Below are 15,611 nucleotides of genomic sequence, written 5' to 3'. Positions count from 1 at the left end.
GGAGGAGACATCCTGGTGCACTCCCAGGCCTCTTGATCACCTCTGTGGCTGCATTCTTGGGACTCCCTTTTCTTCTGCCCTGAATACTTTTGTCTATGTGGTCTTTCCCTCAAAATTATGAGCTTCTTTTATATGCATGCTCATGCTTTATTCAAGAACTTTAGAAATGCTCTTTCATTCATCCATCCATCCATCCATTCATTCATTCCCCCATCACAACTGTTTGGTTCACGAAGCCCCCCCACACACCTGCAGCACAGGCTGCCTTGGTCCTCATTGCTCCCCTCTGTTAACGGTTACCAAATAATCCTCATCCTTCTTGACCTTTCTGCAGGTTTTGCCAATATCAGTGACCCTTTTCTCTCCTTCTTCCACCTCTTCCTCTTCCTCCTCTTCTCCTCCTCAAGTTTTCATGATACTTCTCAGGATGGGTTCTCTTTCTATCTGTCTAATAAATGTCTGAGGCAGGATTTGAACTCTCTTCTTCCTGGGCCACCTAGCAAAAACACTGTTCCTACCCTTATGGAACTAAATTGGTAATTTTTGTTCTCATGGGTTCAGATATTCCGTGAACATGATTCCCAGAGCTATACTATCCAGCACTAACCTCTCTTCTGAATTCCAATATTGTATTAGCAATTGTCTTTTGGGAATCTCAAATTGTCCAAAATAAAATTCATCATCTTTCTCTTTAGATTGTCCCCTCTTCCCAACTTCCCCATTCCAGTTGAGGGTACCACCCTCCTTCCAGTCATCCAGGCTCACAGACTCATTGGCATCCTCAATTGTTCATTCACACTTGCCTTACATATTCAGTTATCATAACTTGTCATTCCTTCCTTTAGAATATTTAGAATATTTCTCTCATATTTCCCAACTCTACCCTGGAGTAATCCCTCATCAACTCACTCCCTTTCTCCCCACTCAATACATCTTTGACTTAATTGCCCAAATGATTTCTCTAAATTGAAGGTCTGGCCATGTCACTCCTTTCCCCCCCCCACACACACACACATTCAATATCCTCTTGCCGTTCCCTATTTCCTTCAGGATCAACTATAAAATCCTCTTTTAAAGTCCATCACAACCTAGCCCCTTCCTACTTTCCAATACCTCTCTCAGCATCCTAACATCTAGTTAGGAATTGCTAAATGCTGATTGACTGCCTAGTGGTCAGAGCCCAAGGGCAGAGGTGGGACTGGAGGGTGGGCAGGCTTGGCTAGGTGTGGGTGGGGGCAACTCACTTGAATGTCCAGCAGTCTCTCATGAGTGTGTACATGTCTGGTGGGCACTCAGGAGGGCGATCCATCCGATTACCCTCTTCGATGAATTTGATGACTTCAGGACCTTTCATTTTCTGCTCCAGGGCCAGAAGAAGTCAAGAATTAAGCGGGGGAGAGGATTTTGGGGGTGTGGTTGAATGATGCCCAGAGCCTGCTTCCCCCTCTCTTTCATCCCTACTGTCTACCCCAGCCCACAATTCCCCTTTTTTCCTGGCTCCCCTAACCATCCCCAGCCCAGCACTGCTGTTCCCTAGGACAATAGATTTACTATCATCTAGTGTAATCCCTTCGTTATACAGAGAAATAAACTGAAGAACAGAGAGGGGAAGGTTTGTAGGGTCATCGATTAAGAATATACTTCAGTGGCCATCTGGTCAAGCCCCTTCCCCTTTTATGAATAAGGAAATTGAGTTACAGGGAGCCTCCAAGAAGCAGGACCTACACTGGAAATTAGGATCTCTGATTGCAAATGTAATGCTCCTTCAAATACATCACATTTCTTGGGGCCTCCATTGCTGTAAAGCTCTCTGATCCCTCCCTCCACCTCTCCTGAGTCTCCAGTCCTGATCCTACCTTATAGGGCTTCTGGCCATAGGTAAAAGCTTCCCACATGGTGACTCCATAGCTCCACACATCACTTCGACTGGAGAATTTTCGGTAGTTGATGCACTCTGGGGCGTACCATTTGAGTGGCCACTTTCCTGCAGAGCGGGCCTAGGAAACAGGGGATACTGTGATGCATTTCTCCCTTCTTCCTCAGCTTGGACCTAGGGGGTCAAGCCTCAGCATCACCAGCCCCTGAATTTGGCCTCCAGCTCAGAGGCTCTTTGGGATGCTCTCAGAGCCCATAATGTGCCATAACATCCTAGCCTACCCAGAGGAGATCCCTTAGATCTCCTACAAGGTATTTCAATGCCCCTAATTCTTTTTCCCTGGACCTTCCCCCAGGCTTCCTGCCCTGATCCTCCTCCTCTACTTAGGTCTCTTGCCCTGGGTCTCTCCTGGTTCCTACCAGCCTACTCCCCTCTGTGCCTACCATACCCCCTTGACTCCCCAACATCTGCCCCTGGAAAATCTTACAGTGTAGTAGCTGTCATCAGCCCCCAGTGCCTTGGATAAACCAAAGTCACTGATCTTGGCATAGTGCTGGTTGACCAGAAGGACATTTCGGGCAGCCAGGTCACGATGCACAAAGTTTTTTTCTTCTAGGTATTTCATGCCCATGGACACTTGGTGTAGTAGTTCAACAACATTGCTCACAGGGACTTCCTCCCTAGAGGGTGAGAGGGAGGAGAGACAGGAGCGTCAGATTTACATGTGGGGGGCAAACAAATGTGGCAACATGTGAGAGTTGGTCTGCATACATTCTCATTCCATTTATTTCAATTAATATTTAGTGACACCTAACAGAATTATATGCATATATGTCTAAGTAAGTGTATATGTGCATACAGACAAACACACACACCTGTGCCCTGTGACATGCTGCATGTGTGTTTGTACCATGTTGTGCATATATATATGCACCCCATCACACGCCACATGCCTGTGCGTGCATATATTGTTTGTGGGTCTGTCTCTAGTGTGTATAAACATGAGTTCAAATAGGCACACATATCTATACACAAATTGTGGGTATGTATTGCATATATCTAGTGTCTGTGTATGAGTGCACATGTGCAATGTATTCTGCAGTGCATGCACCACACATGTAAATGTGTGTGGTGCACCTATAAGTATGCTGGTGCATTCACGTGTACCTGCATGTGTGGTACGTGCATTGTGTGTATGTGTGTCCATGTGTCTTCATATTGTGTTGAGTGTGCATGCATCTGTACACATGTGTTATGTGTCCATATACTATATCTATGCATATGTGCACGTATATGTGTATTGTGTGTCTGTGTGTTGATACAATGTGTGCGGATATACTTTTATCTATACGAATATTCGTGTCTGTTCATGTATATAAGTCCGTATGTGTCTGCATGTATAGGAGTATGAGAAGTGGTGTTCTGTGTTGAAGAGAATGCCTGGATTCAGATCCCCCTCTATGAAGTGTGTGACTCCGAGCGTGTCTTCGGCATCTCAAGATGCATTTTCTCAACTGTCAGATGGAAACAATCAGACCCAGACTAGTTGTGAGGAAAGGGCTTTGCTGAGACAAATGGGTGTGATTCATTGTGAGCCTGGGCAGCAGAAGGGATGTCCAGGGATGCTTGGGTGAGGGCACAAGCATGCCCTCGTATGTGAATGTACGCACATGCTCTCAGGCCCCTCCCCACCCCCATCCCCCACTTACTTCTTGGCAGCCAGAAATTTGTTCAGCGGCCCTGAGATGGCCATCTCCATGACCAGCATGAGGGCCTCGGCCTTGCACACGCCAATAATCCGCACGATGTAAGGGTTGTCCAGCTGGTGCATGATCTGGGCCTCCTTCATCATCTCTTCCTTCTCAGTCTTCTCATTGGTGCTCTTAAGCACCTTGATGGCCACATCAATCTGCTTCCTACCCAGGACACACAGGCTCTAGTCACTCCTGTTATTCCCCTAACTTCCCATCAGATACCATCCTCCCTATCCATTCTCCCCTCTAATAGAACAGATTCTAGTCATTTTACAAAGAAGGAAACAGATTCGAAAAAGCAGGAGAGAATTTCCCAAGGTCACATGAATCAAGGGCAGAACCAGTGGGGTCCAAGTCTCTTGGCTCTCATACACACATCATAGGTTCACCCTTTCTAACCTCCATGACCCAGTATGGTATAATGGAAGAAAGGGAAGGGAGGGAAGGAAGTAAATATTTTATTAAGCCCCTGCTATATAACTGCTATATTAGCCTAATGTGCTAAGAGCATTACAAATTTTATCTAATTTTATCCTTACTTCAACCTATTATTAACCCTATTTTAGAGTTGAGGAAACTGAAGCAGAGAGTGACTTGCCCAGGGTCTCATAGCTAGTAAGTATCTGAGGCCAGATTTGAACTCATGAAGATGAACCCTCCTGACTCCAGGTTCAGTGCTCTGTGAACGATGGCACACCTCGCTGCCTCTAATGGCATCAGTAGATCTAGGGTCAGTCCCCACCTTTGCTAATTATTGCCAGTGGGATCTTGGACAAGTCTCTTGAGTTCCATGGATCTGTTTCCTAAAATAGTGTCCCACAAGGGGAAGCTGCTCTGTCAGAGGACCTTTGAGGTCCCTTCTAGCTCTCAGTTTATTACCCAGGGATCCAACAAGCCCTGACCCTTGACTTACTTCCGCATCTTGTAGACTCCCTTCCGAACGCAGCCAAAGTTGCCTGAGCCTAGTTCCACCTCATCAATCATCAGATTTTCTCTTTTCAAGAAGAGTTTTTTGTCCTTGAGCTCCTCGGGGTCACTGTAGGGACTCTCATACACGCTGGTGTCCATGGGCAGGACCCGAGACTTCTCACCTGAACTCACATTCAGACGTGCTGCCAACCAAGAGAGGGAAGAGAAGGGGTGCTCCTCAGTCCCCCCGTGTTGGGAGATTCCCCACCACACACCCACTCCTTACAACCCAATATTGCCATGCTATCTATGTCTGACATGTCACTTGGGAAGCCCAGAAATAAGCCCCTGACACCTTCAGGGGAGGTCTTCCTTCTAGCTTGGATTCCTGCCGCCCCGTGAGTCTCTTGGGACCCTTGGGGCTCTTTAAGATTCCTGTCCCACGAGAGGCTTTCCCATCTGGAAAGGATCTCCAAAGGCTCTAGGCTAAGGTTCTTTAGCTAAATTCTGCAAACTTGCTTTATCAATATTTTGGTGAATGTGTCTCAATAGAATTGGTTTCCTTTGTAATTTCATGTATTTTTTAGGTCTATAAAAATGAATTCTGAGAGATCCATTAGATTCACCAGACTGATGACCTCAGGGTCAGAATGCAAACAAGTTAAAGATCCTTGATCTAATGAAATTCTACCCACCACCCACCCACTCACAATACCCATCCCTAGGACTCCACTTGAAGGCCTCCAGGGGAAAGCTGTCTTCCATGGTGGCCTATTATTTCACTTTGGGAATAACTACTAGGCTATTTTCCTTCTATGGAGCTTAGAACTGACTGCAATTTCCTTTGCATTCATGCCCATCAAAACAGAACTGGAAGGCAGCTCCCCAAAACTCTCCTCCAAAGAACATTCAAATAGTATGGATCCCTTGCTCTTACCTGGCCCCAAGACTCACCTGGCTCAGGGGTATATCCATCCGAGTTGAGAGTGTCATTCCTTCTCTGGGGACCAGAGGTACACGGGATTGGTCACCCAAGGAGTGTTAACCAACAAGTGACTTTATGAGGAAGCTCCCTTCTTAGGGAGCTTAAACCAGCATTCTATTCCTGTGAATGTTCTTCCCTAAGTCCACCCACCCACCCCTCCTAGTTCCCTCTGCCCCCTCCTAAAGGACTCTGGTTCTGGACAGCTTGAAGACAGCAGGACCCTGGGAAGACAGACTGGAGATTTCAGTTCTTTTCTCGGAACACCTACCCCTAATTCCTCCCAGGGGCCAAATCCCTGCCTCCCTAATCCCAGGGACCAGACTCACGGGCATGGAGGGATGGACAGGGAGTGTGGGAGCAGCCGTCACTGGAAAGAGAGTTGGGATGGGGCAAAGAGGGTCAGTGAGATGCCTTGGAGAGGCCCTGCCTCCTCTGATCCTGCCCTGTGCCCCATATCCTGATTTAGCTCCAGAGTCAGGAGCAATTCTGAGCCCCCCTCCCAATTCTAGCTCCAGCTCCATCCTGGAGCCCCAACATGGAGGCCAGACCCTGACCCAGCTCCAGATCCAGACCAGCTCTGCACCCCCCATCCTAGCTCCGGCCTCATCCTTGAGCCTCAACATGGAGGCCGGACCCTGACCCAGCTCCAAGGTCAGGACCACCTCTGATCTCCCCCTCCTAATCCTAGCTCAAACCCAGACCCCAGACCCTAACTCCTTTACCAGCAGCAGTAGAAGCAGTGGCATTAGGACAAATCTCCTTCAGACAGTAAATAAGCCCATCGGCCTTCAGCTTCAGATACTCCACTAGCTGGCAGGGAGAGAAGAAAGATAAAGGCATAGGGCTAAAAGGCCCCACACCTCCAGCAGAGTCCCATCCAACCCTGGTTTCTCAGGGTCTCCTTCAAAAGGGACAGGAAGACCTGAGTTCAAATCCAACCTCAAACACTTACTTGCTGTGTGACTCTGGGTAAGTCACTTAACCCCAATTGTCTTGAAACTTTAAGGTGGGGTAGGAGAGGTAATGAGCAGAGAGCAGGTAATGGTTATAAATGGGATGTGAGGAGTCTGAATAATTATATAGGAAGGGTCGAAAGACAAGGAAGCTGGAATGTGAATGGGGCCCAGGTCACTTACCTGCCACAAGGTGTCAAACTTTGTACCCTCAGGAATACAGTACTTGCCAGACTTGTCCTGGTTGATGAGGTAGTGGTAGACAGTCTTGCCATAGATGAGGGACAAAGCATAGGTGCCTTGCTCCTTCCTGGGCCTAAGCCTACAGCAAGTGGGAGACAAGGAAGAGGAGAGGTCTCAAGGTTCCTGGGTTTCTCAGGATGTTCCCATAGTACATCCATGTTTACTAGAATCCGGAAGGGTCCACAGAGATCATCTGTACACCATGTACCCACCCCCATCACCACCATTTTACAGGTGAAGGAAACTGAGGCTCAACAAGGCTGTCTGCTCAATTTCACTCACAAAGGAAGAAAAGTGAACAGAGCCAGAGATTGGTCCTTCTCCCAGGAAGAGGGAGGAATAGCTGTGGCCAGTGAATGTCCAGGGTCTCATGATACTGTGAACAGTGCGCCCAACTACTGTGTCTGATGGAAACAGACAGTGGAAGAAGGTGGGCAGTCTGGTAGCTTCACCTTCATTATCTCAGTGGATCATAAGATCACCTATAGAAGGTGAGCTACCCAGTAGCTTCACCTCCATTCTCTCCATGGATCATAGGATCACATATAGAAGGAACCACAGAGGCCAAACCTAAGTTAATTTCCTCCTTTTGTTGAAGGGGGAAACTGAGGCCTAGGAAGGTAAAAGTAACTTGTCCAAGGAAGAAAGCATCAGAGATGGGATACCACTCAGAGGCAGCTCCAGCTTTAGGCAACCACATGCTCCCAGGCAAACACAAACACAGGTCAATATGGTTCCCATCCTCTTAGTAGAAGCAAACATTGCATGTGTGCTCATTGATCTACTGGTACTTAAGACATCTTCTCTAAGCAGGTCATTCACTGGGGCAGCTAGGTGGCGCAGTGGATAGAGCACCGGCCCTGGAGTCAGGAGGACTGCGTTCAAATGTGACCTCAGACACTTAATAATTGCCTGACTGTGACCTTGGGCAAGTCACTTTACCCCATTGCCTTAAATTTTAAAAACAAATAAAAAATAAGGTCATTCATTCCTGTTCACTAGCAGTGACAAAGACACATCACAGGACCAAAAACACCCTCAAGCAAACACTTATACTCAATCACACTTGGATATATCATAGCTCCAAATAAATACTCACATGTAATAGAACCCTTTACTACATAGACCCTTGTCAGAAGGACCAGAATTTAAGAATACCCTGAAGGACCAAGTCAGACTAATTGATGCTGTGCATTTTTAATATATAAGGCAAAGAAAGTAAAGATGTGTGAAAATTTTTATTTTGAAGTAAAACTATAATACAGTTTTTGCCTTAATTGGTAAAATTAGGTCATTCTATTGTTGAATCAGCTGTATAAAAAGGTCCCTGTTCCTTTTCACAAAGACTTAGGATTGAAAAGGCTGTAGCAAAGGTTTTGGCTCTACTGGAGTTCTTGCTGATGATGTTACTGGGAGGGGTGAAGGTCCAGGAATGGGGAGCAGTGAGGCAACGAGGGCTGATGCCCTTTCCATCCAGTCAGAAGAAAACCTGAGATGAACGTGTGTGGCAAATATCTTAAGGTAAGGCTATTTTTTTAGGTGTTTTTTTTTTGCAAGACAGTGGGGTTAAGTGACTTGCGTCAGTTCCAACTTCCAAAACATTATTGCCCCGGGTCCCTTCCACCTTCAAGCCAGAAGGCCAAACAGGCTTTTTAATGTGGTTTAACCTATTGACAAAGCTCGAGTGTGTGTGTGTGTGTGTGTGTGTGTGTGTGTGTGTGTGTGTGTGTGCCTGAGCAGATCATGTCACATGGAGACACTAATGGGCATCCCCTAGTAGCAACCTACATTCATAGATGTAGAACTACACAGACACAACACCCACATGACACATGCATGTATGTGAACACACATGAGGACTTGATAAGCATTTGAACACATGTGTGTTGCTGCACATACCACATACATGCACACTGAAACAGATCTCTACCCATGTATGTGTGTGCTTGCATTGCATGCTGTACAAGGATACATGTGTACATGCCTAGTCACCTAGAGTGTGATTACATGTACACACATGCACACATGTTCACACATGCATGTGCCCAAAGCACACCTCCATGCACACAGAGACATGTGTACCTACTTACACATGCATGCATGCCATGTGTGCATGCATACATACTACCACATCAGTGTGTTTATATGTACATACATGCGTAGAACACATTATACACAGATGCCTGCTTCACAGAGACACCCATCTGTACCCACGTGTGTATATGCTTGCACACGTGTGTGTACACACACCATGCATCCATGCATATACTTGTACCTGTACACACTCACATCTGTACACCATGTACCCACACATGAGGGCACCCATGTACATATGACCACAATGAATTTGCACATGTAGTACACGCTGGTACAGAGAGACACACGTGCATACACATACACTACTCTCCCCTTCCCCACTTACAAGAACTTGCCATCATGTTGGGATCCTGAGTAGAGTTTGCGCTCCGCCTCTTCTCTGGAGATGGAGCTGTGGTACCAGGGCATCCTCTCATGGGCTGTGGTGGCAATGAGCTTCTCTACCTGGGGGGCCTGGCTGATGATGGCTTGCTCCAGGGCTTCTCCCTGGGGAAGGATAGAGTCAGGATGCCCCCATGAGAAAGAATAACAGCCCCCCATTTCTACAGGGCCTTTAGGTCCCCAAAGTCACTTGGGATTGAGTGTTAAAGGAAGCATTGAGAGATCAGTCCTCAGGGGCTCCCACCATCATGCTCCACCTGGCCCCCTCCCAGTCAATCTCCTGAGGGACCCCTGAGCCTGGACCGCACCTCCAGTTTCCAGGTCTGGCGTACATAGTCTCGAACCATGCTCTCGCGAAGACTGTCAAAGACACCTGACTGGGGCTCCATTCCACTGGGTCTGTTGCAAGGCTTCCGTAGGGGACAGGGGAGGCCATCTGCATCCCTGGAATAGAACTCACAGAGCTCTGCTGGGCCACAATGAGGTTTCCCTCCAGCAATGGCATATGTGCCATTCAGCTGTCGCTCAATGGGGTAATGGTGGAAGCGTAGGTCATACACCAGTGAGAGCACGTAGCCTCCCAGGCTACGGAGGCACTGGCGCAACAGGAAGAGCCCATCTGCCATGCCTGCCAGCTTCAGGTGGTCCTCTGCCTCTGCCCTTGAGATGCTCCCATAAAAGAAGGGCAAGTGGGCAGCTGCATCGGGCATCGTGGACTCCCAGAGAGCACCACCTGATGTGGAGGGAATCCAAGCAAGCTTCATCAGCCTCTAAACCCATCCGAACCTCCCAGCTTTGCCTATTCCCCCTGGAGGCCCAGTTTCCCAAAGAGGTCCAGGTTGACTCCTCTTTTATTCCCCTTTTCCTAGTTACTCCATCCAGTACCCTACCCCCCACCCAGGCCAGCCCAATCTTCTCTAGTATCAGAATTTCAGAGCCAAAGATAAGGCCCTCGGAGGTCATAAAGGTCAACTGAGCAGAATCCATTCTCCAACATCTCCAAGGGAGAAAACATCCTAGGAAAAAAGTTCATGCTTGCCTCCCAAGGCAATCATTACTCCGCTTAGATTAAGATTCTTATGCTATTACTCTATTACACTTATAAATGTAGCGTCTTATTCTAGTAACAGTTTCGATGTAGCCTCTTATTTCTATTACACTTAATTTTAGGCTCTAATTCTATTACACTTTTCGATTTAAGCTCTCGTCCGATTATACTCTTAGTTCTAATTCTGTCACACCGTTAGATTTAGGGTCTTATTCTATTGTACTTTTCGATTTAGGCTCTTCTCCTTGGGAAGTTGTTTTGCATTGAACTGAAATCTGATTCCATCCACTTCCCTCCACTGGTTCTGATTCTGCATTCTAGGGCCAAACAGAGCCAGCCTAACTGCTCCTCCACGGGACAGCCTTGAAAGAATTGAAGACAGTCCTCACCCCTTCCTTGTCCAACTCCCTCAGGGCTTCTTTTCCAAAGCCTAAACTTCCCCACTTCCTTCTACTGTAAAGAACTAAAACTATTCTCCCCTAAATGCTGCTCTCAGACTTAGACACAATTTGCCAAGAGAGCCAGGGACATGAGTTCTCTTTCATATTACATTCATGTACTATGTTGTAATCACTTTCACATTTTCCATAGCACTGTGTGGGGTTGGTCAGCCTAGAGAGGAGGCTATCCCATTTTTACAGAGGAAGAAACTGAGGTCCAAAGTAGGAAGGCATAGCACAATGCCAGACAATAAATGGGTGGCAAAGAGGGGAAGGAGTACCAGGTATCCAGATCAGCCGCCAGGCTTGTCTCTGCTACACCTGGGTGACTTCCTTGAGGCCCCATGGGGGCAGACAGCCAGGGCTCAATAAAGGCCTTTTAAATGATTTGATTGATGATGGCAGGAATGAGAAGAGGAGGGGGGGAAAGATGAGAGAGGAATGAGAGGAGGGGCTTAAGGGGAGGAAGCTGGGGGAGGCAGGAAGGAGAAAAGATGTGGTGGGAGGAAGGGGAGGAGGGAGGCCGGAAGAGGAGGGAGGAGTTGGGGAGCGGAGAGCAGGGGAGGGGGCCCACAGCCTCCACAGGAGTGGTGGCCGGATACTGTGGCAGGAAATTGTCAGCAGTACTTGTCAAGCCCCTTCCCCAGGAGGCGCCTGGGGCCTCCAATCAGACCAGGCTACAGTGATTGGAGTGGGACTGAAACCCAGAGAGAGAGAGACAGAGACAGAGACAGAGACAGAGACACAAAGACAGAGAGACAGAGACAAAGACAGACAGACAGAGAGACAGAGACAGAGAGAGAGAGAGAGCCCTGAGGCCAGGGAAAGGATGGAGGAGAGTGATGGGGAGGAAAAGAAGAAAAGAAGAGAGCAGAGGAAAAGGTTGTTAGGAGGAGATGGGGAGAGAGGATGAGAAAGAGAGAAGGGGTGGGGTGAATGGAGAAAGAGCAGCACAAAAGAAGAAAGAAGCAGAAGGGAAGAAAAGAGAAAGATGAATTGGTGGGACCTGGAGGACTGGGACTCCTTTGTAAAAAGGAACTGAAATCTCCCCAACCTGAGAAAACCCAGCCTAGCATGGAGAAGGAGCGAGACAGAGGCAAAGGGATTCCTGAGCCTGAGCCTGACCCCAGTGGCCCCTAGTGTCTGTGTTTATCCCTGTGGCTATGAGAGAACTAACTGAAGATCCCTGAGATCCTTTCCAACTTTCCATCTTTGTCCTTAGGATCCCTTGGGGTGGGGGTGGGGGTGGGGGGGTCAGAGAAGTCTGAGCAAAAACCTTCCAGCTGGTAGAGTCGAGTCCAAGTCGGCTGCCTCCTCAGTATTCAGCCCCCGGCACTGGAGATCCTTATCCCTCCTACTCTTCACCCCACTACCCCAAACAACTGGCCAATCAGTCAGCATCTATTAAACAATACTTATGGGCCAGGTACCATCTCCAAACGCTGAGCTTTGGTTCCTGGGACGTTCCACACTGGTAATGCCTCCCCTTCTTCACTGACCTGGGCCTGTCCTATCAATCACCTCTCTAATGCACCTTCCAGTTCACTCTTTGCAGGCAGCCTTTCCACTCTCATCACCACCTACAATGAAGGACTACTAGAGGCCTCCAGAGGCAACCACCTAGGGCCAGGCTTCATCATGTACTGAGCCCCTGCCCATCAGACTGGAATCTCCTCGTAAACCTTAAAGCCTTCCCCATCCACTCTCCAAACCAGCAGGCACCACTATGTCTTACCCCACCCCCATTAGCTGCCTTTTTCACTCAGCCCCCCTCAATTATCCCCCACTTCTACCACCATCACCACAGCTTCAGGGGGTTAAAAGAATAATAAACCGAACCAGCCCTACAACTCACTTTTCTCAAAGCAACTCTGTGAAAAAGGCAATGCAAGTATTATCTCTATTTTACAGAAAAGGAAACTGATGCCAACAAACAAGTGTTTATTAAGGCTTACTGTTTGCTAGGCAGCAAAGCTTTCAAGATTGAATCATTTTGTCCTGGGTCAGTCACACAGCTAGCAAGAATTGCCATCAAAATCTTCTGACTCCAAGACCCTATTATGCCTTGCTGCCCAGGTTAGTCATACCTCAGTTCCAGCCTAAGATCTCTATTCTTGGGGCAGCTAGGTGGTGCAGTGGATAGAGCACCAGCCCTGGAGTCAGGAGCACCTGAGTTCAAATCTGACCTCAGACACTTAATAATTACCTAGCTGTGTGGCCTTGGGCAAAGCCACTTAACCCCACTGCCTTGCAAAAAAAAAAAAAAAGAAAGACCTCTATTCTTTCTAGGAGCTAGCAAATTCTTGAGTTAGGCTTCTCCTTACATTTCTTTTCCCAAGACAAATTATTGGTTTGTATCTCACTTTTCCAGGAAGGGGTTCCTTGAGGTCAGGGCTGCATTATAATAACTGTGGGTTTTAGCTGCAATAGACAAAGGAAGACCTGAATTCAAATCCTATTCAAACTCCTACTGATCCTGGGCTAATGTGGCACTGGGCTAATCAGATGGCTGATCGGTTCTTTCCCTTTGTTATCAAAGAAGACCAAAATGACATCACTGTGTTAGAGACAAATTACAGTGTGTCTGATCTGTGACTTATGAGACCAATACGAGCTCAGAATTCTCTACTACAGGTTGGCACAAATTGTCCTTGTGAACACCTGAGGTGATTACTCTAAATTTATATATCTCATGTTTCCTTTAACCCATTTCAATTTTGCCTTGCTTATAGAGCTCAGCACCCTCTCTGATGAGGGCACACCATGCTGGATGGTCCTGTGCCAGTGTCTCCCTGGGTTAATCATTTAACTTATTCTTACCTCAGTTTCCTTATCTGTAAAATGGAGGGGAGGGATTAATAACAGCACCTATCTCCTAGTGTGGTTATGAGGATAAAATAACAAATCTGGAAAGCACTTTGCAAATTTTAGCCTATTATATAAATGCTAGCTAATATTATTGCTAATTAATAAAATACTTAATTAAGGTTTACACAAAATTTTCTCCCTAGTCCTGTGATCTAATGAAAGCATTTTGGTAAATGGAGGTTCCAGATTGTAATTTCTTTTGTGTGGCCCAGTGTAGAATTCCCTATACTAATGATGATCAACAACCTGACTTCAAATCACCAATGACTGGTTCAAGGTAAATAATAAATAAATGTTTCATTCATTCCAGTATTTGTGGTTAGATGATCTTGGGCAAATACCTTGACTTCTCTAGACCTCAATTTGCTCCTTTGTAGGACAAGAGGTTTGAATGGATCAGAGGCTCTTCAGGGGTCCATGAACTTGAATGGGCGAAAACATTACATCTTTATTTTAATATAATTGGTTTCCTTCAAAATTCTACATTTTGGAGGCATCTGAGTGGCACAGTGGATAGAGCACTGACCCTGGAGTCAGGAGGGCCTAAGTTCAAATGTGACCTCAGACACTATGTGACCTTGGGTAAATCACTTGGGTTAATCCCATTGTCTCATAAGAAACAAACAAACAAAAAAAACAAGTTAAAAGCCTACATATTTTGTTCATTAATAAAGGATTGTTCTGAGGAACCTCTAGTTTTTCCCAGACTGACTGCCCAAGAAGGATTCCTTGTCCCAAAAGGGTGAAAAAATACTATTAGGTGATCTCTTATCCAATTCTAAATTCTAAAAAGTTTCTGGACAGGTTTGTTGGCTTAACCAGGGCCACACAGGCTGAAACTTAAATACTTCTAACTCCCAGATCGGTTTCTTTATACCACATAAGATTCCCTTTACAGATGAGGAAGTTGAGACCCAGAGAAGCAAATTGACTTGTCCATCATCATCACCATCATCATCATCCTCCTCATCTTCACCAACAGCAGCATATAGCACTTTTAATGTTTGACATATATTTTCTCATTAAATCACCCACCTGGTAGAGGAGCTGAAATTTGGACCCAGGCTTCCTGGTTCCAAATGAATCTTTTTTTATAATTTACTTCTGTGACTCACCTCTTTCTTCTAAACTCTGTATCTGCTCCACCTTGCTCCACTCCAGTCCCAGAGAACCCATTCTGCATATGTGTGGCAATTTTAAAAAAACATTAACTGATTGAATAATTTCTTGATTTGAGGGGTTCTCAACCTGGGGTCTATGCACTTTGAAAAAAAATTTTTTAACTATATTTCAGCATAATTGGTTTCCTTTATAATTCCATGCATTTAACTTTATGTATTTGAAATGCACAGTTTCAAATACTTGACACTTACTAGCTGTGTGACCCTAGTCTAGTCACTTAACCCCAATTCCCTCAGCAAAAAAAAAAAAAGTTTGCAAAGGGACCCATTGTTTTCACTAGGAATCTAGGACACTAAGAAGGTTTAAAATTTAATAGCTTTGGAGGCTGGAATTTTGACCTTCCCACTTCATTCCACATATTCTCTGACTCTGAGCACCAAAAGCTACTGGATGAAGAGGACCAGACACTAGGTTGCAGCAGGCTAGACGTGAAGAGTAATTCAATAATTATCCAAGATTCCAGTCCCAGCTCTGCACCTAAGGAACTGTGTAAGCCAGGAAGTCACTTTGCCTCTCTAGACCCCAGTCTCTTCTTCTGTAAAAAGAGGGGGTTGGGCTCTTGTTGTTGCTGCTGATTCTTCATTTAGGAAGAGGACCGATGGCATTATGGGGTGATGTCTTGACTTGAATGAAATGGATTTAAATGTGGCAGTTATGAAAAGTCATCAGCCTTACTTTCTCTTCCAGAGTCATCAAGGTCTGATGGCAAGACAAAAATCAAGACAGCTGGTAATGGCCCAAGATACTGTGAATGACCTTGGCATCTTCCATGTCTGACCAAACTCTAAATTCCATCCAGAACACTTACTTCAGCGGCCGTTTTGGTCATTGGAACAAATTGTCTCATCTACCCATTCCTCTAGGGCAGGGGTGGG

At 46.3% G+C, this 15,611-nt stretch overlaps 1 protein-coding gene across 2 annotated transcripts in view; it reads right to left on the bottom strand.

Moving 5' to 3' along the window:
• Positions 1 to 15,611, bottom strand: part of ZAP70 (zeta chain of T cell receptor associated protein kinase 70) — a 43,323-nt gene that overhangs the window by 2,759 nt on the left and 24,953 nt on the right. For both annotated transcript variants that reach the window (XM_074205058.1, XM_074205057.1), the window contains 11 exons: positions 9,507 to 9,931; positions 9,143 to 9,303; positions 6,661 to 6,799; positions 6,247 to 6,334; positions 5,851 to 5,891; positions 5,494 to 5,539; positions 4,544 to 4,742; positions 3,586 to 3,792; positions 2,364 to 2,556; positions 1,857 to 1,997; positions 1,245 to 1,357 (listed from right to left, as the gene is read on the bottom strand). In XM_074205058.1, the coding sequence (XP_074061159.1) occupies positions 1,245 to 1,357; positions 1,857 to 1,997; positions 2,364 to 2,556; positions 3,586 to 3,792; positions 4,544 to 4,742; positions 5,494 to 5,539; positions 5,851 to 5,891; positions 6,247 to 6,334; positions 6,661 to 6,799; positions 9,143 to 9,303; positions 9,507 to 9,908 (1,730 nt within the window). In that variant the 5' untranslated portion in view covers positions 9,909 to 9,931. The remainder of the gene's footprint in view (positions 1 to 1,244; positions 1,358 to 1,856; positions 1,998 to 2,363; positions 2,557 to 3,585; positions 3,793 to 4,543; positions 4,743 to 5,493; positions 5,540 to 5,850; positions 5,892 to 6,246; positions 6,335 to 6,660; positions 6,800 to 9,142; positions 9,304 to 9,506; positions 9,932 to 15,611) is intronic.

The sequence above is a fragment of the Macrotis lagotis genome, chromosome X (assembly GCF_037893015.1).
Source record: "Macrotis lagotis isolate mMagLag1 chromosome X, bilby.v1.9.chrom.fasta, whole genome shotgun sequence".
Classification (NCBI taxonomy): Eukaryota; Metazoa; Chordata; class Mammalia; order Peramelemorphia; family Peramelidae; genus Macrotis; species Macrotis lagotis.
This window is presented reverse-complemented; position numbering and strand designations above follow the sequence as displayed.